The 24,476-nt window shown below is 43.6% G+C and overlaps 1 protein-coding gene and 1 long non-coding RNA gene across 4 annotated transcripts in view; both read left to right on the top strand.

Moving 5' to 3' along the window:
• Positions 1–24,476, top strand: part of NT5DC2 (5'-nucleotidase domain containing 2) — a 62,143-nt gene that overhangs the window by 15,127 nt on the left and 22,540 nt on the right. For all 3 annotated transcript variants that reach the window (XM_056524146.1, XM_056524145.1, XM_056524147.1), the window contains exons 5-8: positions 271–364; positions 1,416–1,544; positions 2,858–2,918; positions 16,925–17,027. In XM_056524146.1, the coding sequence (XP_056380121.1) occupies positions 271–364; positions 1,416–1,544; positions 2,858–2,918; positions 16,925–17,027 (387 nt within the window). The remainder of the gene's footprint in view (positions 1–270; positions 365–1,415; positions 1,545–2,857; positions 2,919–16,924; positions 17,028–24,476) is intronic.
• On the top strand, positions 23,029–24,184 carry LOC130275771 (uncharacterized). Its single transcript, XR_008844895.1, has 3 exons — positions 23,029–23,110; positions 23,688–23,814; positions 23,929–24,184. It is a non-coding gene; the product is annotated as an uncharacterized LOC130275771 (long non-coding RNA).

The raw sequence follows: 24,476 nt of genomic DNA, 5'->3' as shown, positions 1-24,476 counted from the left end.
GAATTACTGTTCTTTTCCCAAGCCCTGAACACATACAGATTTGTTACTTTTTCCAAACTTTTCATTCTACTATAAATCAAAGTCTGATTTTGTTTTATTTGTTTTTGTCTGGGAACGTGGAGTGCCCCACAGCCATTGCCAGGCAGGCTATGTGCCAGCAGCATCTTTGTTCTGCCACCATTTCCCTGGTCATTAGTTAAGTATTTTACCCTTCATTTCCTCTGTGACTAATGACTGAATTCTCATTCTTTCTCCTAATACGTTTCATAGAGGTCTGAAGCCTGTCCCCGATGAGGAGGTCATAGATTTATATGGTGGCACGCCCCATATTCCGCTTATAGAGATGAGTGACTTCTATGGGAAGGTAACCATTTTTTCCCTAAAATTGGCAGCCTTAATGTTATTACATTGATCACCACGTATAAATAATTCAGTCTTCTTTCTATTTTTATTTTGAGAACATTACAGTGACACACATTAAGTTGAAACTGTGCACATTTTTAATTTGAAAGCATCCTCCTTAATGTAACCCATTCCTATTCCTTACCATAATTATTTCTTCTGAAGTGGATGCAGTGCTTGCTCAGTGCTGTGGCCTGTTTAGTCTTTTTCGCGGCACAGTGACGCCCCTGGCCACCCTGCTGTGCCTTCAGTGTGGCCCCATTCAAATGTGTGGGACTGGCTGTAGTTTCCTACCATTTTGAAAAGAAAACCTAGAACGTGACTCAGTGGCACCCTCTTTACCAGTAGAGGTCCCACCAATGGCCCTAGTGTTAACTGTCAGTGATATGGTTTTGTGACCTGGTGTCTGGTTCTAGAAATGTTGTGCCCCCCCCCCCCCCCCTTATGTTACTCTTACACAGTAGCAAATGGAATGGCTTACATCTGGGCAGCCACATGCAGCCCCTGCTTTGGGATCTGTTTTACAAGGTGTTCCATTGACTAATTGTAGATATTGTAATAACTGATCCAATCTGGTTTTTAGGCATCCTGTAGTTGCAATGGGCTAGATATCTCACTAGGATACCTTGCCAGTAAGGGTAGTGACATGCAGTGATTTTTTTACAAATCAGGTAGCAATGGATATTACCTACTCCATTGATTTATAGGACTCTCTTTCACAGTTCAAGGGATATTGTTATCCATAACTGATGAGTGTTTATACAGCTTCCAATAAGGTCTGTAATAGTAGTAAACATCTGTTTTTGGCTTCCCAACCACCATGCGCAAGCCAGACAGGGCTGGGGTGGTCCTCAATCTGAAGATATGGGTGAATCACATAGGTGGGACATGCAGGTATCAGACCTTTATGGCATATCCTGTAGAGAGGTCATAAAAGTTCCAGATGGGAATACCTCTTTAGGTAAGTTGTTAATATATAGTATGAACTTGATACAGTAATGTGTCTGTTTTAGGGTCCAACAATGAAGCAGTTCATGGATATTTTCTCTCTACCTGAGATGACTCTGATCTCCTCTGTTACCGATTTCTTCATCAGCAATGGTATTGACTTCGACCCAGTTCACCTTTATAAAGATACAACAGTGAGTGTCAAAATTGTTACTAATGTAGTACATGTAGTACACATTTTTCATAATCCCCTGTTCCCGGGCTGTAAAAAGTAACAAAACAAACTTTAGCTCACCTTCTGATGTTCCCCCGTTGCACCCTTATTGGTGTCTCGATCCTCCGGTCCTCCGGTGCGGCCGGCTTCTTCCTGCTTCTTGGAGATGATGACTCATACTGCGCTCAGCATATCGCCGGCCGAAGCGATGTCCCTGCTTTGGCTGGTGATAGGCTGAGTGGAGTGTCATGTAAGGAGCCTGGGCCCAGCCTTCTCCCTGCTGCCCGGGCTCCTTACATGACATCTGATACGCTGAGCGTCATTGTCCCCAGGAAATGGGAAGAAGCCGGCCGCACCAAAGGACCGAGACACCAATAACGGCGCAACGGGTGAAAGTCGGAAGGTGAGTTAAAGTTTTTTTGTTACTTTTTGCAGCCCGGGCACAGGGGATTATAAAAAAAATGTGTACTACAGATTTCCTTTGTCACCAAATAAACTTTTCTCAACTAACTCAGGCTATGTTCCCTAACTATTACTAACACTCCTCCCACCCTTTAAAAAAATAAATAAATCTCAGAGTTTTAAAAAGCTGTGTATCTTACCTTTCTTCTTGCTCACATAGTGCAATCTCCCTGCAGGAGAAAAAGCTGTTGCACAGAGCCTGAGGTCTTCTATTCATCACAGCGCTGCGACGATGTGAGGGCGGAAGTGGTCCCCCAGCAGGCTTCAGTGATGTCATGCCTGCTGGGGGACCACTTCTGCCCTCACATAGTCGCAGCACTGTGATGAATAGAAGACCTCAGGCTCTGTGCAGCAGCTTTTAGTCTGTGTATCCTTCTATGCAGCTGTCAATCAAGCTCGGTGCAGAGAAACACTTCCTGAGTTTGGTCTCCTGCCATTGCAAGCAGGAGACCAAAATCTGAGATTTTGACCAGACAGAATGTGTTCTGGCCAAGAAGGGAGACCCCTGGTGGACACAAGTATACAGCAGAATTTAAAAAAAATGTTTTTTTAAATGGAAACCAGTTACAAAAGTTATATATTTGGCATAAGGAATCAAATATAAAAAATCATGTTTAATGACAGTGCCCATTTAAGTAATGATACAAATATCCCTCAGGGTCCTGACACATGATTCCCCGATAAGGAAGCCTTGAACATATGCATTTTGTGATAATTAAGAGCAATATGCTGCTCCAAACTCCTCCACTAAGATTTTTATCAATATGATATCTGTTTATAGCTGTTTACTCTACACTGGTCCTAAAGTTTGTTTCTTTCTTTTTTTCATAGGATGCAATTCGTGATGTCCATGTTAAACGGATGATGTATGAATGGATTGAAAAGGACATGGGTAGCTCTTCTGAAAATATTTCTGTGTATAATATGAATGTTATAGAATAATGCTTTTTATGTACATTAAATCTAGATCTGATTTGTCTTGGAGAGGTTCAAACTTCTCTGCATGTCATTGCCTGCTCTCTCTGATTGTGAAATTCTATAGTCTGTGTTTTTATCATATTTTATTGATTTAGGGCCCATTCACACTACGAAATCTTTGCCCGGAGATATTCCAGGCAGAGAGTGCGTCTGGAGCAGGCGGCAACAGAAGGACCAATAGGAAATGTGTATAAATAGATATCAATGCATTTTAGAGCGGAATGTTGCAGCAGAATCCAATTGAGAACAATGCTGCTTTACCATATTTTCCAAGCGGAATTCTGCTAGGAAAATCTGTAGTCTGAATGGACTCTCCCCCCTGATTTTGAAGCTGCAAGTTCAGAGCTCAGTAGGCATTATATATGAAGCTGCTCTACCTCTCTTCTCTGTAGCCTGTTGCACCCATGTATCCTTTCTCACATAGCTTCACAAGTGAGCTTCAAGGGAGCTAGTCAGTTAGAATGGGGGCCATGTTTGTTTGTAGTCTGTGACCATTATGACACATTTTCTAGGTCAGAAACCATTGGGGGGGACACAGAACCGTGGGTATATGCTCTTGCCACTAGGAGGCGCTGACACTAGGCATGCAAAAAAAAGTCAGCCCCTCCTGGCAGGATATACCCCGCCTGCTGACCTTGAGCTAATCAGTTTTAGCTTAGTGCCATAGGAGTCAAGACACAGGTCTGGTGCTCTCCAGACCTGGTCTCCCTTTTTTTGTTTTACAGTTAGTGCCTGTTTTAGGTTCTTTTACCCCTTTTATTTTCTGTTTTCAGGTGGGGGTTCAGGAGCATGGTGCTACCTGTTCCCCCATATGTGACTAAGGGGCACGGGACATAAAATTCAAATCCACCGTAAACCCCTTTCCGCCAACAGCACCTTGGGGTTGCACCTTGGGTTCAGGTCCCCCTTATCTCCCTGCTTGTCCTGGTCTGTTGCAGCATGACGTGATGCAGGCACCCATAACACTTGCTGAAGACATCCTCAGGGGAGTATGGCGGGTACAGGGTAAGTATACCCCCTCCCCCCTTTTCACTACTCTCCACTAACTATCCTATGGAGCCCCTTATTTCTGGGGTCTCCTTTGAAAGAGGACGCGGACTTCTATCCTTTAAATTTTTTTCTAGTTGGGCTACTTCATACCGTTTTTCACTGCTTCCTTAAGGGATATCGGGGGTATAGTAATTTTTTTTTTTTTTTTTGCCGGCCGCAGCTCCAGCAGCTGCGCTGCGATCATGTGGCTGACAGCTTTTACTTTCACTTTCGGGAGCCGCACGCGGCCGACATCCTGGCCAGTATCTCCCCCTGCCTCTTGTTGCCGGCTGCTGCCCGGATCGCGTGGCCGGTGCCTTACCTCGCCGGCACCTCTCAGAGCCGCGGGGTTAATAGCATGGCGGCGGCCGTGCGGAGCTTTTCACCACATGCGGCGCAGCTCCGCCCACTTTTTGAAGTTCGCCTATAGTCTCCTTGCGCGCGCACATAGGGGTCACTGATACACCTATCAGCCCGATGCACACGCTTATGGGTTAATTTTATCAATAGGGCCTTTCTGGGAGGTGGCCTGTTATATGAGCTGCTGGCTCCTCCTCTCTTCTCTCTGCTCCGTGCCTCACGCAACTGCTCCGGGTCTCCTCAGCTCTGCTATACAGCTGCTTCTTCCCACCCCCCCTCAGACAGGCGACGGCACTGGTCACCTACTATGCCTGTGTGGGCTGTAAGTCCAAAATCCCTGGTGGTTCTACTGAATCCACCTGCTCCTCCAAGCTGGCTTTGCCATCTGTTTCGGTATCTCCTGATGTTCCGTCAGAATGCGTGGGGCCCGTCCCTCCTCCAGATTGGGTATCTTCCCTTATTCAGTCGATTTCTGAATTGCCTAGGGTCTCCAAATCTGTGGCCTCTGCCTTGGAGCGGTCTTCTCTGCGGGATACACCCAGGGAATCGCGCTCCGTTTCCCCTGACCCACTATTCCTCCACGCTTCCAAGCGCTCTAAGGTAATTACCTCTGGCTCTTTTCTAGAGCACACTCAGGGTAGTTTCTACCGGTCTCGCTCTTCCTCTCTTGGCTCACCGGCGGCGCCCCTGCTCCAGGGGCCGTTCTCCGGGTCAACGTTCTAGGTCCCCGTCCTTTCTTCCTAGGTCTCATTCACCTTAGTCTAAGGTTGCCTCCGCAGGTTCCCACTCATCAGGGGAAGCAGCGGACGGTGGATCAGATTCTGCCTCGGAACATGAAGACTACTCGGCAAGGTCCGAAATGTTGGACGGATCAGTGTCAGCCATCAGGGACACTTTTCAGCTGGAGGACTCCAGAACTTCGGATCCTGATCTGGAAGTTTCTTTTCGCCCCTCTCGGCGTATTCCCAAGGTTTTCAGTTCTCATGCGGAATTTGATGCCTTGTTGGACGTTGCTTGGAATCACCCGGCAGGAAGATTTCAGGGAACCAAGAGGGTTCAAGCTCGATTTTTCCTTTTCCTCAGGACCTAGTTTCCAAGTGGACAGTGCCACCTACGGTTGATCCTCCGGTCTCCCGCCTGTCCAAGTCCACTACTCTGCCTCTTGCAGACGCAGCAGACAAGAAAATGGAGAATTTGGCGAAATCCACCTTTGAGGCTACTTGGTCTTCATTACTTCCCTCTTTTACTTCCACTTGGGTGGCCAAGGCGGTTTTGGTTTGGGCTTCCCAGCTTTGCGAGGGCATCCTTTCAGGTACTTCCAGGGAGGAACTGGCAGATATGGCTTGCCAGCTCTCTCAGGCCGGGGACTTTCTCTGTTCAGCAGCGTTGGAGTCTGCTCGCTGCGCGGCCTTTGTCTCGGCTAACTTGGTTGCCAATCGCTGCTCCATGTGGCTGAAGGCGTGGGATACTGATGCTGCTTCAAAGAGGTCACTGACAGAGTTGCCCTTCACTGGTTCCCGGCTCTTTGGGAAACTGCTGGATGAAATTATTTCTGAAGCTACGGGAGGTAAGAGTTCTTTGCTACCGCAGAATAAGCCTCGTCGCTCCGACCCCCGTTGGAAGGCGACTTCCTTCCGGCCATTTGCATTGGGTATCCCTCCCAAACATTCGCAACCCCAGTCTTGGAAAGCCCCCTCTTTCAAGACACGTCCTTCATGGAAGTCGGACAACCGATCTGGCAGTTTCTCTGCCAAGTCCAGTACCCGTAAGCCTTTCTCTTCCTGAAGGGCGCCCCCACCCTCGTCCTCTTCTCGGGTGTGAGGTTTCCTGTCTCTCTTCCAGGACGTTTGGCTGACTCAGGTCCAGGACTCTTGGGTATGGGATTTCATTTCAGGGGGTTATCGGATAGAATTCGATTCCATCCCCAAAAACTGTTTCTTCCGATCCCACCCTCTGCGTTCCCCTTCTTTGGCAGGAGCCTTTCAGGTCGCTTTGCGTACACTCCTCTCTCAGGGAGTGATAGTACCAGTTCCACCAGAAGAGCGCTTTTCAGGGTTCTACTCGAACCTCTCTTTCGTTCCCAAGAAGTAGGGCTCTGTTACCCCCATTCTGGACCTCCAAGTTACTGAATCGTCATTTGCGTCTCCGCCACTTTCGGATGGAGTCTCTCCGGTCTGTGGTGGCCTCCGTGGATTGGGGCGAGTTTCTTTCGTCAGTGAACATCTTCCTCCTGGGTAATTCGCACTATGCTTCGGGCAAGTGCTTCATGCACGGAAGCCTTCGTCTGCCAGGGTTTATCATCCCACCTGGAAAGCTTATTTTCGGTGGTGCGAGGCTCAGTCTTTTTCACCAGTCGTGTTTTCTTTTCCGCGCCTTCTTGCTTTTCGCCAATCAGGGTTGGATCAGCATTTAGACCCTCAGCTCCCTTAAGGGTCAGGTTTCGGCTCTTTCTATCTTTTTCCAACGGCAGTTGGCTTCTAATTCCCATGTCCGCAACTTTCTGCAGGGTGTGGCCCACAAAGCTCCACTTTTCAGATCCCCCACTCCTCCGTGGGACCTCAACCTGGTACTTGGAGCTTTGAGGGAGGCTCAGTTCGAACCCCTTCAGGATGCCTCTCTTTGCATCCTTTTGTGGAAGGTCCTTCTTCCTTTTGTCCGTCCCCTCCCAATGCCAAGGAGTGTTCCCTTCACACCCTGGATGTGGTTCGGGCTGTCCGGACCTATCTTTCGGTCACCTCCTCTTCCTCTTTGTGATTCCTGAGGGTAGTCGCAAGGGTCTTCCGGCTTCCAAGGCGACCATTTCTCGGTGGATTCGCTCGGCCTTTTCGGAATCATACCACCGCAGGGGCAAGGTTCCACCTTTTCGGGTGATATCTCATTCCAAGTGTTCCGTTGGGGCTTCTTGGGCTCTCCGCAATAGGGCTTTGACCCTGCAAGTGTGTAAGGCGGCCACCTGGTCATCCTTGCACACTTTCACCAAATTCTATCAGGTGCACACTGTTGCATAGGTTGATGCCAGTTTGGGCCACAAGGTGTTGCAGGGGCAGTGTCTTCATCCACTGCCTGATTTTGAGTTGAGGGCTTTTCTTCCCACCCCGGGGACTGCTTCCCCCCCCCCCCCCCCCCCCAATGGATTCCGACCTAGGAAAAGTATTTTTTTTTATTTTTTTTTTATGCTTACCGGAAAATCTCTTTCTCAGAGGATCCATTGGGGGACACAGCGCCCAACCATGGTTTCTTTACAAGTTTCGTTGGGTTTTGTCCGAGGGGTGGCTCGGTTTCCCCTTTTTTTTTTTTTTTGTCTCGATCCCTCAGACTCCTGCTGGTTTCTTTTTACCATCAGTTGCCTCCTACTGCTTTCGGACTAAACTGATTAGCTCAGGGTCAGTAGGCTGGGTATATCCTGCCATGAGGGGGCCGACTTTTTTTGTATGCCTAGTGTCAGCGCCTCCTAGTGGCAAGAGCATATACCCAAGGTTCTGTGTCCCCGGATGGATCCTCAGAGAGATTTTACGGTAAGCATAAAAAATCTACTTATTTTACTAGTTACACACAACGCCTAATTTCAAAACTTACCTATAGCATAAACCCCCATGGCCAATGGTTTTTCTTCCTTGAGAACAGAATAACCAGGAATTTTCAAGCCCAATATGCTTTCTCCTTCATTCCCCCAACATACGCTTTCATAGGAGAGCCAGGACACCCTCATAATCTTTAGATGGTCGTCTCATCCTGGCAAAATTATTGGGTTTGCAGGCATTAGCCTCATATGACCACCCTTAGGACTCTTTCACACACAGCCCCAACTTTACTTAAAGGGGTACTCCACTGGTCAGCGTTCGGAACATTTAGTTCCGAACGGTCGTCCACGCCCCCTCAATGCAGTGCCCCCGTAGCACGCACACAGCGTTCGGAACTAAATGTTCCAAACGCTGGCCAGTGGAGTACCCCCTTTACAGTGGGTATCAAAAATGTGGGTACCGCTGGTAAAAATTTGTATTTAATATGCATAAAGAAGTCAAGGAAAGATGGAAAAATCTCCAAAAGGCATCAAATTACAAATTAGACATTCTTAAAATATGTAAACAAAAGTTAGATTTTATTTCCATCATTTACACTTTCAAAATAACAGAAAACCAAAAAAATGGCATCTGCAAAAGTTTGGGCACCCTGCAGAATTTATAGCATGCACTGCCCCCTTTGCAAAGCTGAGACCTGCCAGTGTCATGGATTGTACTCAATCATCATCTGGGAAGACCAGGTCATGTCAATCTCAAATGTTTTAAATGCCCAGACTCATCTGACCTTACCCCACCAATCAGCACCATGGGTTCTTCTAAGCAGTTGTCTAGAAATCTGAAAATAGTTGACACTCACAAAGCTGGAGAAGGCTATAAGAAGATAGCAAAATGTTTTCAGATGTCAATATCCTCTGTTCGGAATGTAATTAGGAAATGGCAGTCATCAGGAACAGTGGAAGTTAATATCAGACAGAACAGCTCACAGGATTGTGAGAAAAACTATTCAAAACCCACGTTTCACTGCATAATCCCTCCAGAAAGATCTGGCAGACACTGGAGTTGTGGTACACTATTCCACTATAAAGAGATACTTGTACAAATATGGTCTTCATGGAAGAGTCATCAGAATAAAACCTCTTCTACGTCCTCACCACAAAAATCAGCGTTTGAACTTTGCAAATGGACATATAGACAAGCCTGATGCATTTTGGAAGCAAGTTCTGTGGACCAATGAGGTTAATATTGAACTTTTTGGCCGGAATGAGCAAAGGTACGTTTGGAGAAGAAGGGGAACAGAATTTAATGAAAAGAACCTCTGTCCAACTGTTAAGCATGGGGGTGGATCAATCATGCTTTGGGCCTGTATTGCAGCCAGTGGCACAGGGAACATCTCACGAGTAGAAGGAAAAATTGATACAAGAAAATTTCAGCAAATTTTGGATACTAACTTGATGCCATCTGTGAAAAAGCTGAAGTTAAAGAGAGGATGGCTTCTACAAATGGATAATGATCCTAAACACACCTCGAAATCCACGGGGGATTACATCAAGAGGCATAAACTGAAGGTTTTGCCATGGCCTTCACAATCTCCTGACCTCAACATAATTGAAAATCTATGGATAGACCTTAAAAGAGCAGTGCGTGACAGACAGCCCAGAAATCTCAAAGAACTGGAAGACTTTTGTAAGGAAGAATGGGCAAAGATACCTCAAACAAGAAATGAAGGACTCTTGGCTGGCTACAAAATGTTTTTTTTTTTTCTTTTTTCATTTTTTAATACAGTTACAATAAATTAACTTGCACAATACTGCAGAGAAAAATAAAAATAAATAAATAGAAAGGAACCCGTCTGTCTCCGGATGGAGTAATTTCCAGATCCCCGTTCAACTTAAACAAAAAACTACGAACCTAACTCCAAATCCATACTTATGATTATAACATAAAACAACATTATAGTGGCTTGAACTTCAGCCATTTAGACCAATTTAGCCGAAACGGAGTTAGTGAGAAGGTTGTGGCAGCTATTGAATATTCTAGATTACAATTCAAATGAACTGAATTTATCACTTCTGGCAGGCTCAGGACCCCCGTGGATCTACATTTTGCCGCAATACTCTGGTTAACCACTGTACATACGTGAATCACAACAGTTCTATCTTGGATTGGCAAAACCTCTAGCCCCATAAATAACATAGCGGTCTCTGGGGCCCAATAAGGGGAGTAGCCTAGTACTCGCGTTATTAATCCTTGAACCTGTAGCCATAGTGGGGTAGGCTGATCACAACTCCACCAGATATGGAGGAAACTCCCTACCTCTTTTCCACATCGCCAACACTGGTTGGGGTGCCCCGGAAAGTATTGCACCATTCTATATGGAGTAAGGTACCAGCGATAAACCACCTTCCGGTGCACCTCAAAGTGGGATGTGCAGTGGGATACTTTGAGCACACATGAATATACCTCCTCCCATTGTTCTCGAGTGAAGTTTTTCCCCAGTTCTTGCTCCCACTTCTGACACGAGGTCAGGTTTAATTGCCTTCGCGGTTATTGCTTTATATATTCTGGCAACTCCCTTCTTCATAGGAACTGTAGATAGAAACATTAATCTCACATCTGATGGTGATGGCCCTGAAGCATTACCCCGTGGGATAGAAGTTACAAAATGTCTAAGCTGCAAATATTTATAAAACTCAGTATTAGGCAAATTAAATTTGCCTACTATGTCGGCAAAAGGAAGTAATCCCCGGAAGTCCCGAATATCTGCGTAAGTACAGATTCCGTGTGATATCCATTTGGAGAAATTTGAATCTTTAATTTGTGACTGTATGACACTCAGAGGCAACCCCTCAAGGGGTAGCGGAGATATACCGTATATACTCGAGTATAAGCCGACCCGAGTATAAGCCGAGGCCCCTAATTTCAACCCAAAATCCCAGGAAAAGTTATTGACTCGAGTATAAGCCTAGGGTGGGAAATACATCATCCCCCCCCCTGTCATCATCCAGACCCCCGTCATTAACATCCTCATCATCATCACCGCCTGTCATCATCCAGACCCTCATCATCATCACCTGTCATCATCCCCTTGTCATCATCCCCACCCCCCTTCATCATCCCCTTGTAATCATCCCACACCCCCCCTTCATCATCCCCTTGTCATCATCCCACACCCCCCCCCTTCATCATCCCCTTGTAATAATCCCCCCCCCCCCATTCATCATCCCCACCCCCCTTCATCATCCCACACCCCCCCTTCATCATCCTCTTGTCATCATCCGCCCTCAGTGGTTTTCAACCTGCGGACCTCCAGAGGTTTCAAAACTACAACTCCCAGCAAGCCCGGGCAGCCATCGGCTGTCCGGGCTTGCTGGGAGTTGTAGTTTTGAAACCTCCGGAGGTCCGCAGGTTGAAGACCACTGCGGCCTTCGACATCATCCAGCCCCCTCTCACCCCCTTTAGTTCTGTACAGTACTCGCCTCCTCTCGGCGCTGGTCCTGTGCTGCAGGGCTGTCCGGAGAGGAGGTCGTCCAGTGGGATAGTGGTTCCGTGCTGCTATCTTCACTGGGGGCGCCTCTTCTCCGTGCTGCGGACCCGGAATAGAGGCGTTGCCTGGACGATGACGCAGAAGTACGTTGGTAATGAACGTTCCTCTGCGTCGTCGTCAAGGCAACGTGACTATTCTGGGGCCGGGCCCGAAGCGCTTAGAAGAGGCCTCCCCGGTGAAGATAGCAGCCCGGAACCACTATCCCACTGGACGACCTCCTCTCCGGACAGTCCTGCAGCACCGGACCAGCGCCGAGCGGAGGCGAGTACTGTACAGAACTAAAGGGGGTGAGAGGGGGCTGGATGATGTCGAAGGCCGCAGTGGTCTTCAACCTGCGGACCTCCGGAGGTTTCAAAACTACAACTCCCAGCAAGCCCGGACAGCGGATGGCTGCCTGGGCTTGCTGGGAGTTGTAGTTTTGAAACCTCTGGAGGTCCGCAGGTTGAAGACCACTGCGGGTGGAGAGTTCACTCGAGTATAAGCCGAGGGGGGTGTTTTCAGCACGAAAAATCGTGCTGAAAAACTCGGCTTATACTCGAGTATATACGGTAAGTCCTCTAACCTCCTCCAGTCCCCAAACTCGCAACGCTGCCTCAACTGTGGGTGGCCAGGGGAGCACATCCCTCCCTTCCTCCAAATAACCTCTCCATAAAGTATCTTTCAGAGTAGTTCCATGGGGGAGAAAGGAGCTCTCAATTTCCACCCAGTGTTTGGTTAAATCGCCATTCCACCAATACTGGATTTGATCCAGAATGGCAGCCCAATAATAACACCGCAAAGTTGGGCTCCCCATCCCTCCCACTGATACTGGGGTGCACAAAACCTTCTCTGCCAGTCTTGCTTTCTTGCCCTTCCATATGTATTGAGTGAGCAACTTCTGCAATTGTGATATCGTAGCACAGGAGAAATGAACAGGTAAAGTGCGGAATAAATACAGAATCTTGGGCAGCAGCAGCATTTTCACTAAAGCTATGCGGCCTGACCAGGATGTGTTCAATTCAGTAATCCTACCAATATCTTGTTTAAGAGTTGCTGTCAGGGAGAGAATATTACTTGCTGCTAAGGTTGCTGTTGGGAAGGACATATCTATGCCCAAGTATCGAATTTGATCCTTAACCCACTTAAAGGAATATTTCTGCTGCAGAGAATTTTGTACCTCCTCAGGTATTTTGTATGGAAGGACTAGAGATTTATTTTAATTTATTTTATAATAACTCACACTGCTGTATTGCTTGACTATATCCTCAAGTGCCTCTAGCGACTGACCTGGCAGCGTTAGGGTCAAAATAATATCGTCTGCGTAAAGTCCAATTCTATACTCTTTTTCCCTAATACTTATTCCCTTGATGTTTTTAGAGGAACGTATCATCTCTGCTAGTGGTTCAATGCTTAAGGTGAAAATTTGAGGGGACAAAGGGCAGCCTTGTCCATGCCATTTGACACCACAATTCTCTCTGATAAGGTACCACAAGTATAGACTCTTAAGCATGGGGAACTATACAGGGCTAGCACTACATTCTTAAATCTTCCCTTAAGGCCAAATCTGTCCAATACTGCCTCAATATATCCCCAGTGAACCCTGTCAAACGCCTTCTCTGCATCAACAGCTAGAAGCAGAGAAGGCGTCCGAGAATGCTCAATGGCGAACATAATGTCAAGGAGTCGTCGGGTTCCGTCCTGGGTTTGTCGACCCCGGACGAACCCAACTTGATCTCCTGCTACCAGATCTGGAATTATCGGGGCTAGTCTGATGGCTAAAATTAAAGCATGCATTTTTAAATCTGGGTTCAGAAGTGCAATAGTTCTAAAATTTGCAGGATTATCTGGGGTTTTACCTGTTTTTGGGATCGTAATGAATTGAGCTTCCAATATTTCCAGAATTGCTTTACCTAGGGACATCATTTTATTAAATAAACGTACTAAATAAGGGGTGAGGGCCAAGGCATGTACTCTATAATAATCATTTGAAAAACCATCTGGACCTGGCGCTTTATGACTTTTTTAATTGTTAATAGCTATTATAACTTCCTCCTCAGTTATTGGTGCGGACAGGGCGTCTAGTTGTGATGGAGAAGGGTGAGGTAAATTCATTTTATTCAAAAAGGCGATAATTTGATATGATGGTTGATGTATACTTCACTTATTTTTTTAATTATAAAGGGACTTATAATACTAAGCAAAAAGGTTTGCTATCCCCTGCGGATCAGAAATGTTATATCCTTGTGGGCTGAACAAAAAGGGATCGGTTCTTATTATGCTGCGACTTCACTTGTCCTGCCAAATAAGCCCCGGTTTTACCGCTTTGCCAATAGTGAGTCAGTTTAAGATGGCGCATAGCTAAATCAAATTTGTATGGTTGTTTGTGGTGTAATTCTGTAGTCAATTCCTTTATTACTCTTGCTCTCTGCGCAGTAAATTCTCCCTTGTTCAAATTATGCAACTCTGAAATTCTCACTTGTATATCGACTATGTCCTGGTTATTTTGTCTTCTATAATGGGAGCTCTGACTTATGAAGTGCCCACGCATAAAGGCCTTATGCGCGCTCCATAACGTGAACTCGGAGATCTCAGGATTATCATTATGTAGAAAATAATTAGTGATGGCTTCTCCAGAAGCTGAAGAATAATCGGGGTGATTCAATACTTGTGTATTAAGTCGCCATATAAAATTTGTTACAACTCTATTATTCTCTTTTATTGATAGAGTGATTGGGCTGTGGTCAGACCAGGAAATCGCCCGATTTTTGTTTAGTCTACTAATTGCAGAGTAGATTTATCCACCAGAACAAATCAATTCTTGAATAAGATTTATGTCTATGGGAGTAGAAAGTGAAGTCTCTCTCCCCCGGGTGTTGCACCCTCCAAGGGTCGTATAAATTATAGTTATTCAGAGTTTTAACAATAGCTGTGGGTTCAACCTGTGTGTGTAAATGGGTTGCTGTGGAGTCGATTGATGGCCAAAGCACAGCGTTAAAATCTCCAGTGAGAATTAAAAGTGGCTACAAAAAGCGTTTACAAGCTGTGATACTTGCCAAAGGGGGCAGTACAAGATATTAACTCTGCAGGGTGCCCAAACTTTTGCAGACGCCATTTTTTTTTAATGTTATTTTGAAAGTGTAAATGATGGAAATAAAATCGAACTTTTGTTGACCTATTATAAGAATGTCTAATCTGTAATTTGATGCCTTTTTGGAGTTTTTTTTCCATCTTTCCTTGGCTTCTTTATGCACATTAATACAAATTTTTACCTGGGGTGCCCAAACTTTTGATCCCCACTGTAAGTAAAATTGGGGCTATGTGTCTGTGGAATGTCCGCACGGAGATTACATTGACGTCAATGCAGCAGATTACATTAACTTCAATGAGGACTGCGGTGGATTTTTCGCAGCAGAATTTCTGCTGTTGAAAAACTCACAGCAGGAAACATGCTGCTATCTCACAATAAAATCCACCAGTGTGGGATCTGATAATGTACTTTTCTCCCTGTGGAGACAAAGGGTGGAATGAACGAAAGGAAACCTTTTAGACGTATCTGGAAAGCGATGGTTTTCCTTGCAGGAGTTACCTGATAAATATGATAACCCTCTATCTCATTTCCTGCAGTATGGCCAACTCAGAGCATATATTTTCTCCAAATTGCTGGATGTCTCAAAGGAAATCACCTCAAATGCGTTTGACCCCTTTTTGACGTACACGTATCGATTTGTTCCATTTCGAGTTATATACCAGTCTACGTAAATGATATGCACCTTCACCTCCCAATAAGGTTAGAGCTAAGTGGGCAAAACTTCTTTATGATACAGATATACCTATTCACATATTAGTGGGCTGGGAGGATTTCAGGAAATGTATGCATAATGAGAAGTGGCGAGAAACCCAGTTGAAACTGATACATAATGCCATATATGCTTTTACTATATCTCCATCTGCTTCTAACCCACACAGAATAGATCATTGCCCGACATGTTTAACACATAAAGCTGATCTATATCATTCCATGTGGCAATGTCTGCAAGTAATATCTTACTGGGACCATGTCTCTGCTCTCTTGAACAGAATTAGCCCACTCACTGGAGAATTAACCTCTACTGAGGCTCTTTTTCATATCTCAGTCTCCGGGTCAAGGGGTTCCTACTCGTGCACATTTTCTGCCCATAGCACATGAAGTCATTATGCTGGCTAAGTTGCTTGTCTCCAACGGTCCCTACAATCCCACGCTTGATAGACGCATTAAAACAATGATTACACTTAGACAGGGTGTTCTCCTCTATAAGGATAAAATGTCCAAAAAGTTTCTTGCTAAATGGAAACTCTTTCTTACATATTTTTTTTTTTTTGATGCGCCAGAAAGGATTTCCATCGCACGCCCTTTTGCTTGCACACAGTGGTATGCATTGGAGTTACTAGCTGGTTCTCTAAGAGCCCTGAAAGTACTTTGAATACGTACCTTTTTAACAGGTTTGCTTTTCCCATACTTACCTGATCTTATGGTACCAATTTTATCAACCATAATCTGGAGGAGTTGAATGGTTCACGGTAGTCTGTGCGGTGTCTTTCCATAAAGTTTGTTTTTGTTCTTTTTTTATTTATATCTTATGTTCTGTACCATGATTAAATATGCCCTTTTACTATTTGTACTATTCAGTTTCTTTCCTTGCATAGCCAATACAAACTAATATCTATTCTGTCTGACTCAAGTCTTGTAAGGTATGATATTGACAAGGGCCCTTTTATTGTTTTATGGTTTTCATGCCTTTTAGTACACCCTGTGCATTTGTACACTTTGAGAAGTTGCATTGTTATCTTTTACAAAACAAAAAAAAATTGTTTAAAAAAAAAATTAAAAAAAATCCACCAGTGTGAGCCAACTCTAAATGTGGTTCAACTCATGTAAGACAGTTTAGTGGCATACATTTGTCATTTGCATTGTATTAGTATTTTATTCAGTATTTTTAGCCAACAAATGCAGGAAAATACCATAATAAAAAGTTGTGCACCATTTTTCAGTGTTTTGGACCCACTCCTGGTTTTTGGCTACAAATACTGATCAAAATAGTATGGCCCAGTTACAAGGGCATGTAACTAACTATCTTACATGCTTTGCGCCACATTTACGATGAGTTTTAGAAAGTTTTTCCTTCAGGTGTAAGATGATCAGTGAAAGATGGTGTGGCTTTGAAATTTTAAAAAAGGGTCTAAACGTGCCAAAATTTTGCCACAAGATTCTGGTTTGAAGTAAGCCAACTAATTGTTAGTTGGTCTAAACCAGTGTTTCCCAACCAAGTTTTGATCTGTGTTTCCCAACCAGAGTGCCTCCAGCTTTTGCAAAAAATACAACTCCAAGCCTGCCTGGACAGCCATGCTGGGAGCTGTAGTTTTGCAACAGCTATTGTCTAAATGCAGTAAAAAAAAAATGGTAACTTGTCTTCCCTTCAACAATCATCACCTGGTCTCTTCTCCTTTCAGAGCACTACATCCTTCATGGGGAAGAAGTTTTTGCTGTTCTGAATCGACTTGTAAAACACAACAAGAAACTCTTTCTTATCACCAACAGCCCCTTCACCTTTGTGTAAGAATTTCTACAACATTAATTTGTCTGTCGGTAAAATTTGTTCTATAGTGAATGTAAGTATACGTTCACACTGCCATTTTGTTGTGCTCCAACCCATTCTGGCTTCTTATTTTTATTTTTTGCGCCAAACAGTCATGACAGATCATGTTGACTTTAATGGGGTCTGTTGGGGATCCGGTATTTAACAGGATTTGAGCAGAGTAAGAAATAGGACACGCAGTATTATTTTTTTCTCCGCCCAACTCCCGGCGGCTGTTCGTCTGACCGATGGAGCTCCATTTACCAGAGCACAATAGCAATGTAAACAAGCCCTAAGTAACATTTTCTGTGACTGGACCAATATGTTATGTGTACGTCATTCAGCCATGTGCATATGCACTAGCCGCAGACTCTGGTCCCAATTTGATAGCATTGTGACAATTTTTAGTATTGGACCAGTCCTTAGGGATCTTTTCACACTATTAGTATTGTATATTAAGCACATGTACCGTAACATAGTTCATAAGGTTGAAAAAAGACCCGAGTCCATTAAGTTCATCCTATATCTCTGAGTCCCTACTGAGTTGATCCAGAGGAAGGCAAAAAACCCTCATACTGGAGGTAAAAATTCCTTCCCGACTCCAAATATGGAAATCAGAATAAATCCCTGGATCAACGTTCTGTCCCTATAAATCTAGTATACATAATCAGGGATGGTATTATTCTCCAAAAATGCATCCAGGCACCTTTTTGAACTCTTTTACAGAGTTCACCATGACCACCTCCTCTGGGAGAGAATTCCACAGTCTCACTGCTCTTACAGTAAAGAACCCCCGTCTGTGCTGGTGTAGGAACCTTCTTTCCTCAAGATGTAGAGGATTTCCTCTTGTTATAGATACAGTCCTGGGTATGAATAGATCATGGAAGAGAGATCTGCACTGCCTCCTGATATATTTATACATAGTTATTAGGTCTCCCCTAAGCCTTCTTCTTTCTAAACTAAATAACCCTAATTCTGATAATCTTTCTGGGTACTGTAGTACCCTCTCCAGCTCCACTATATCTTTCTTGTACACTGGTGCCCAGTACTGTACACAGTATTCTATTTGTGGTATGACTAGTGATTTGTACAGTGGTAGAATTATTTCCTTGTCTATGCCCCTATTGATGCACCCCATGATTTTATTAGCCTTGGCAGCAGCTGCCAGACACTGGTCACTACAGCTAAACTTACTGTTGACTAAGACTTCCAAGTCCTTTTCCACGTCAGTCGACCCAAGTGTTCTCCCATTTAATACATAACCCCAGCCCGGATTTTTCCCCCCCATGTGCATTACCTTACATTTATCAGTGTTGAACCTCATCTGACACTTCACAGCCCAAAAATCCAACCTATCCAGATCCATTTGTAACAGTGCACTGTCCTCTATAGTTTTTACTGCTTTACAGAGTTTAGTATCATCTGCAAAGATTGCTACTTTACTATTCAACCCCTCTACAAGGTCATTAATGAATATATTAAATAGGACAGGACCCAATACTGACCCCTGTGGTACCCCACTAGTAACAGCCACCCAATCAGAATAAGTACCATTAATAACCACCCTCTGTTTCCTATGACTGACTGAGCCAGTTACTTACCCACTTACACACATTCTCCCCAGCCCAATCCTTCTAATTGTATGCACCAATATTTTATGTGGCACCGTGTCAAGTGCATTGGAATAATCCAGATATACGACATCCAGCGATTGCTCCTGGTCCAGTCTGGAGCTCACCTCCTCATAAAAGCTGATCAGGTTAGTTTGACAGGACCGATCCCTTATACAGCCATGCTGATATGGGGTCATACATTTATTTTTATCAAGATTCTACAAAACAGCATCTCTTAGAAAACCCTCAATTTACATACAACGGAGGTTAACCCCTTAATGGCCACGGACGTAAATGTACGTCCTGGTTTGGCGGGACTTCCCGCACCAGGACGTACATTTACGTCCTGTGTATGACTGCGAGCATCGGAACAGTGCTCGCATCATACACAGCAGGTTCCGGCTGCTATTAGCCCGTAATGGCCGACATCCGCGATCGCACGAATGTCCGCCATTAACCCCTCAGATGCCGTGATCAATACAGATCACGGCATCTGCGGCAGTGCGGTACTTTGAATGGATGCCGGGCGCTGCCGGGCGATCCGATCATTCAGCATGGCGGCCGGAGGTCCACTCACCTGGCTCCGGCCGTCTCCCGGGGTTCTTCTCTGGTCTGCGATCGAGCAGACCAGAGCAGATGATGACTGATAATACTGATCAGTGCTGTGTCTTATACATAGGACTGAACAGTATAAGCAATCAAAAGATTGCTATTGATAGTCCCCTATGGGGACATAAAAAGTGTAAAATAAAAGTTGAAAAATGTAAAAATGAAAAGTAAAAAAAAAGGAAAAATCCCCTCCCCCAATAAAAATGAAAATTGTCAGTTTTTCCCATTTTACCCCCCAAAAGCATAACCTTTTTTTTAATAAACATATTTGGTATCGCTGCGTGCGTAAATGTCCGTACTATGAAAATATAAAGTTAATTATCCCATACGGTGAATGGCGTAAACGTAAAAAAATAAGTAAAAAAATGCAGCTTTTTAGTCACATTTTATAAAAAAAAAAAAAATTTATAAAAAATGATCTAAAAGTTATATATGCATGCAAATGTGGTATCGATAAAAAGTACAGATGATGGCGCAAAAAATGAGCCCTCATACCGCCCTATATATTGAAAAATGAAAAAGTTATAGGTGGTTAAAATGGGGAGATTTTAGATTACTGATTTTGTACAAAAAGTTTTAATTTTTTTTTTTTAAGCGGTAGAAAAATATAAAAGTATCTAGCCATGGGTATCATTTTAATTGTATTGACCCACAGAATGAAGAACACATGTCATTTTTACCGTAAAGTGTATAGTGTGAAAACAAAAGCCTCCAAAATGCGCAAAATTGTGGTTTTCATTAAAATTTCCTCCCTTCGCCGTACATTTTATGGTAAAATGAGGTTTCATTACAGCATTCAATTAGGCACGCAAAAAACAAGCCCTTATATGTGTCTGTAGATGGAAATATAAAGGAGTTATGGATTTTAGAAGGCGAGGAGGAAAAAACGAAAACACAAAAATAAAATTGGCCTGGTTCTTAAGGTGAAAATGGGCTTGGTCCTTAAGGGGTTAAACTAACAGGTCTATAATTCCCGGGGTCACCATTTGATCCCTTTTTAAATTATGGCACCACATTTGCCATGCGACAGTCCTGGGGAATAGTCCCTGTCACTATAGTCCCTGAATATTAAAAATTGGGGTCTGTCTATTACATTACTTAATTCCTTTAGAACACGGGGATGAAGGCCATCTGGACCTGGTGATTTGTCTATTTAGATTTTTTGTAGGCAGCACTGTACTTCTTCCTAGGTTAGACAGACTGGGTTATCCTCGGTAAATACAGTGGAGAAGAATTTGTTTAATATATTTGCTTTTTCCTGATCCCTGTTTATAATTTCTTCTTTATTGTTTTTTAAAGGGCCAACACTTACATTTTTAACCTTTTGCTATTTATATAGTTAACCCCTTAAGGACCAAGCGTTTTTCTGTTTTTGCACTTCCGTTTCTTCCTCTTTACCTTTTAAAAATCATAACCCTTTCAATTTTGCACCTTAAAAAAAACCATATGATGCATTTTGCGTCACCAATTCTATTTTGTAATGACATCAGTCATTGTACCCAAAAATCTATGGCCAAACGGGAAAAAAAAATCATTGTACGACAAAATTGAAGAAAAAACGCCATTTTGTACATTTTGGGGGCTTCCGTTACTACGTAGTACATTTTTCTGTAAAAATTACACTTTATGTTTATTCTGTAGGTCCATACGATTAAAATGATACCCTACTTATATAGGTTTGATTTTGTCGTACTTCTGGAAAAAATCATAACTGCATGCACGAAAATCAATACATTTAAAATTGTCCTCTTTTGACCCCTATAATTTTTTTTTTTTCGCTGTAGGGGGCTGTATGAGGGCTCATATTTTGCCATGATCTGAATTTTTTATCGGTACCATTTTTTTGATCTGACTTTTTGATCACTTTTTTTTATAAAAAAAAATTTATGATCTAAAAAGCGACCAAAAATACGCTATTTTGGACTTTGGAAATTTTTTTCCCCTCACGCCATTTACTGTGCGGTTTAATTAACAATATATTTTTATAGTTCGGACATTTGCACATGCGGCGATACCACATATGTTTATTTTTATTATGTTTATTTTTTTTATATGTAATTTGGGGAAAAGGGGGATGATGTAAACTTTTAATAAGGAAGGGGTTAATGTGTGTGGTTTTTAAATTGTTTTTTTTTTTTTTTTTTTTACACATTTAGTCCCCTTAGGGGACTTTTATGAGGAATCATTTGATTCCTCATATAGATCAATGTGGTTTCATAGAACCACATTGATCTGTGTGCTCTGCGCTCTATTGATAAAGCCTGGTCCTGCCAGGCTTTATCATTCTTCATGCAGGAGCCCACATGGAAGGAGAAATAAGCCCGCAGGCTACCTCAGCAGTGGATGGACCGCCCCGCGATCACGTTGTGGGGGGGTGATCCCCCCCCCCCCCCCCCCACTGGACCACGAGGGACGCCAGCCCCCAGCTACAGGAGTCAGCTGGGGGGTGGCCTGTATGATGCGGGCTCGAGTCGGAGCCCACACCATTCCCGTTAATGGCACATGGACAAGTATATACGTCCGTGGTCGTTAAGTGATTAAAAAAACATTTTGGGGTTAGTTTTACTTTCTTTGGCAATGAGTCTTTCTGTCTCTATTTTTGCGCCTTTTATCTGTTTTTTACATATTTTACATTTTTCTCTATAGCTTTTTAATGCCTCTTCACTGCTGTCCTGTTTTAGTAGTTAAAATGCTTTATTTTTGTCATTTATTGCCCCCTTAACATTCTTATTCATCCATATTGGTTTTCTTTTATTCCTGACCCTTTTATTCCCATAAGGTGTATATATATATCTTACAGTGAGAATTTAAAATACAGTGGTCCCTCAACATACGATGGTAATTCGTTCCAAACGAGCCATCGTTTGTCGAATCCATCGTATGTTGAGGGATTCGTGCAATGTAAAGTATAGGAAGCTGTACTCGCCTGTCCCCACCGCTCGAGATGGTGATCCCGGGCCTCCGCTGGGCTCTCCTGGTCTTCTCCGGTCCTCCGCTGTCTTCTCCGGTCCTCTTCTGTCTTCCGCAAGGCCTTACTGGGCCTGCGTAGCGACGTCATTACATCGCTGCGTACGCCATTCCTATTGGATGACGTGCGCAGCAGCGTATTGACTTCATCGGAGAAGGCCGAGAAGACACCGGAAGACCAGCGCTGGTCCCGGAGGGCACCCCGGAGCATCGTGGAGGGGTAAGTAATACTTACCGCACCACACGGGGAACATTAAGCTGTTATCCGGCAGCAGCTTAAGCATTTGGCGCTGCCGGATAGCACTTAATGCGATGGCCCCGATATAAAAAAGCATCGTATGTCGATTTCATCATATGTCGGGGCCATCGTAGGTCGGGGGGTCACTGTATTGTTAAAAGTCTCCCATTTAGTGACAGTATTCTTGTTTTTGAGGACATTATCCCATGGGTGTCTCTGAGTTGATCAAACTTTGTTTTCCTAAAGTATTGAGGAAGCCTCTTGTATTCAGCAAATTTACAGCCTTGTCATAAACAACTGCTTGTCATATAGTTGTATACTTGCACCATAGACTTCAGTGTTCAGCTGATTAAACAAAAATGAACTAAAAGTATATAGACTATGTAATGGGAGAACACTTGGGCCGGCTATCAGACCTGGGTAATGCATGGGGTTCCTCTATAACGGGGGTCTCAAACTGGTGGCCCTCCAGATGTTGCAGAACTTCAATTCCCAGCATGCCCGGACATGCCCAGACAGCCAATTTGCTGCAGCTAACGACTGTCGGGAATGCTGGGAGTTGAAGTTTTACAACATCTGGAGGACTACCAGTTTGAGACCCCTGCTCTATAAGAATCATATGTCAATATAAAAGGTAATGCTGAATAGGTACTTCATTACTAGTCTAATGCTTATATTACATATATCTATATTTGCTTTGCAACAGTAACCATTTTAGACCCGAGAGAGGCTCACCGACTCCATACATCTCTAGTTATGTTTACAAAAATTGTCAGTCATGTTAGTTGTTTTTATTTATTTTATTATTTTTCTTTTTTAATAGTAAAATGTTATTGAAAATTTTTCATATAAACATTGTACCGAAGCAAATGGTAACGTAAGTCCGTACAACAAGCGCGTGTGCGCCAAATGCAGTGTCATAGAAAGAAGGGTAAAATGACAAACAAAAATCACACATGACTTCTGATAGGATGGTAGTATGGAGCAGAACACATAAGTAATAATAACACTAGATAACCTTAAAGGATTATTCCAGGAAAAAACTTTTTTTTTTTTTTTTATATATCAAATGGCTCCAGAAAGTTAAACAGTTTTGTAAATTACTTCTATTAAAAAAATCTTAATCCTTTCAATAATTATCTGCTGCTGAAGTTGAGTTGTTGTTTTCTGTCTGTCTAAGTGCTCTCTGCTAACATCTTTGCTTGTCTCAGGAACTGCAGAAGAAGAGTAGAAGAGGTTTGCTATGGGGATATGCTTCTAAACTGGGTGGTTCCCAAGACACGTGTCATCAGAGAGCACTTAGACAGAAAAGAACAACTCAACTTTAGCAGCTTATAAGTACTGAAAGGATTAATATTTTTTAATAGAAGTAATTTACAAATCTGTTTAACTTTCTGGAGCCAGTTGATATATATAAAAAAGTTTTTACCTGGATAACCTTTTTAATGTCAGACACCATAGGGAAGGAGAGGGGAGCAGTCAAACTCACCACCACGCGAGGATCCCACCTGTGCAATCACACGTCGAGACAATATTGAAGAAAATGATGCATGCCTATGTGGAGAAAAAAAGAAAGTGAGAAAGGGAAAAAACATGGGAGAGAAGGGTGACAAGAGTTAAGAGGCAAAGAGAACAGAAAGACAGCAGCAACCACAAGAGGACAGCTACAAGGGGACTACAAGAAGAGGTCATAAGGACCAAAAATACGCTCAGAACCAGTCTGACAACATCCCTAATGGGGGTGAAGTGGAAAGGCAATGGGTATAAATGAACACATTAGGGAACATGTAGGAGGGGCCTAGTATAAACTTAAGAATATCTCTGTCCACATAAGTGGTCAGAGAGAGACAAAAGGTAAGGGCAATGAAAATTCAAGGGCTCTAAATTTAGCCCAATGGAGTGTGAAGTAGGGCGGGGTGAAACATTTAAATAGATTTCTAGTCATAAAAAGTTGCAGGAATACAGCAAGTATATGAAACATGACAATGTCGAGAAAGGTC

Source organism: Hyla sarda, chromosome 6 (genome assembly GCF_029499605.1).
Source record: "Hyla sarda isolate aHylSar1 chromosome 6, aHylSar1.hap1, whole genome shotgun sequence".
NCBI lineage: Eukaryota > Metazoa > Chordata > Amphibia > Anura > Hylidae > Hyla > Hyla sarda.
Note: the sequence above shows the minus strand (reverse complement) of the source record. Positions and strands in the feature narration are given on the sequence as shown.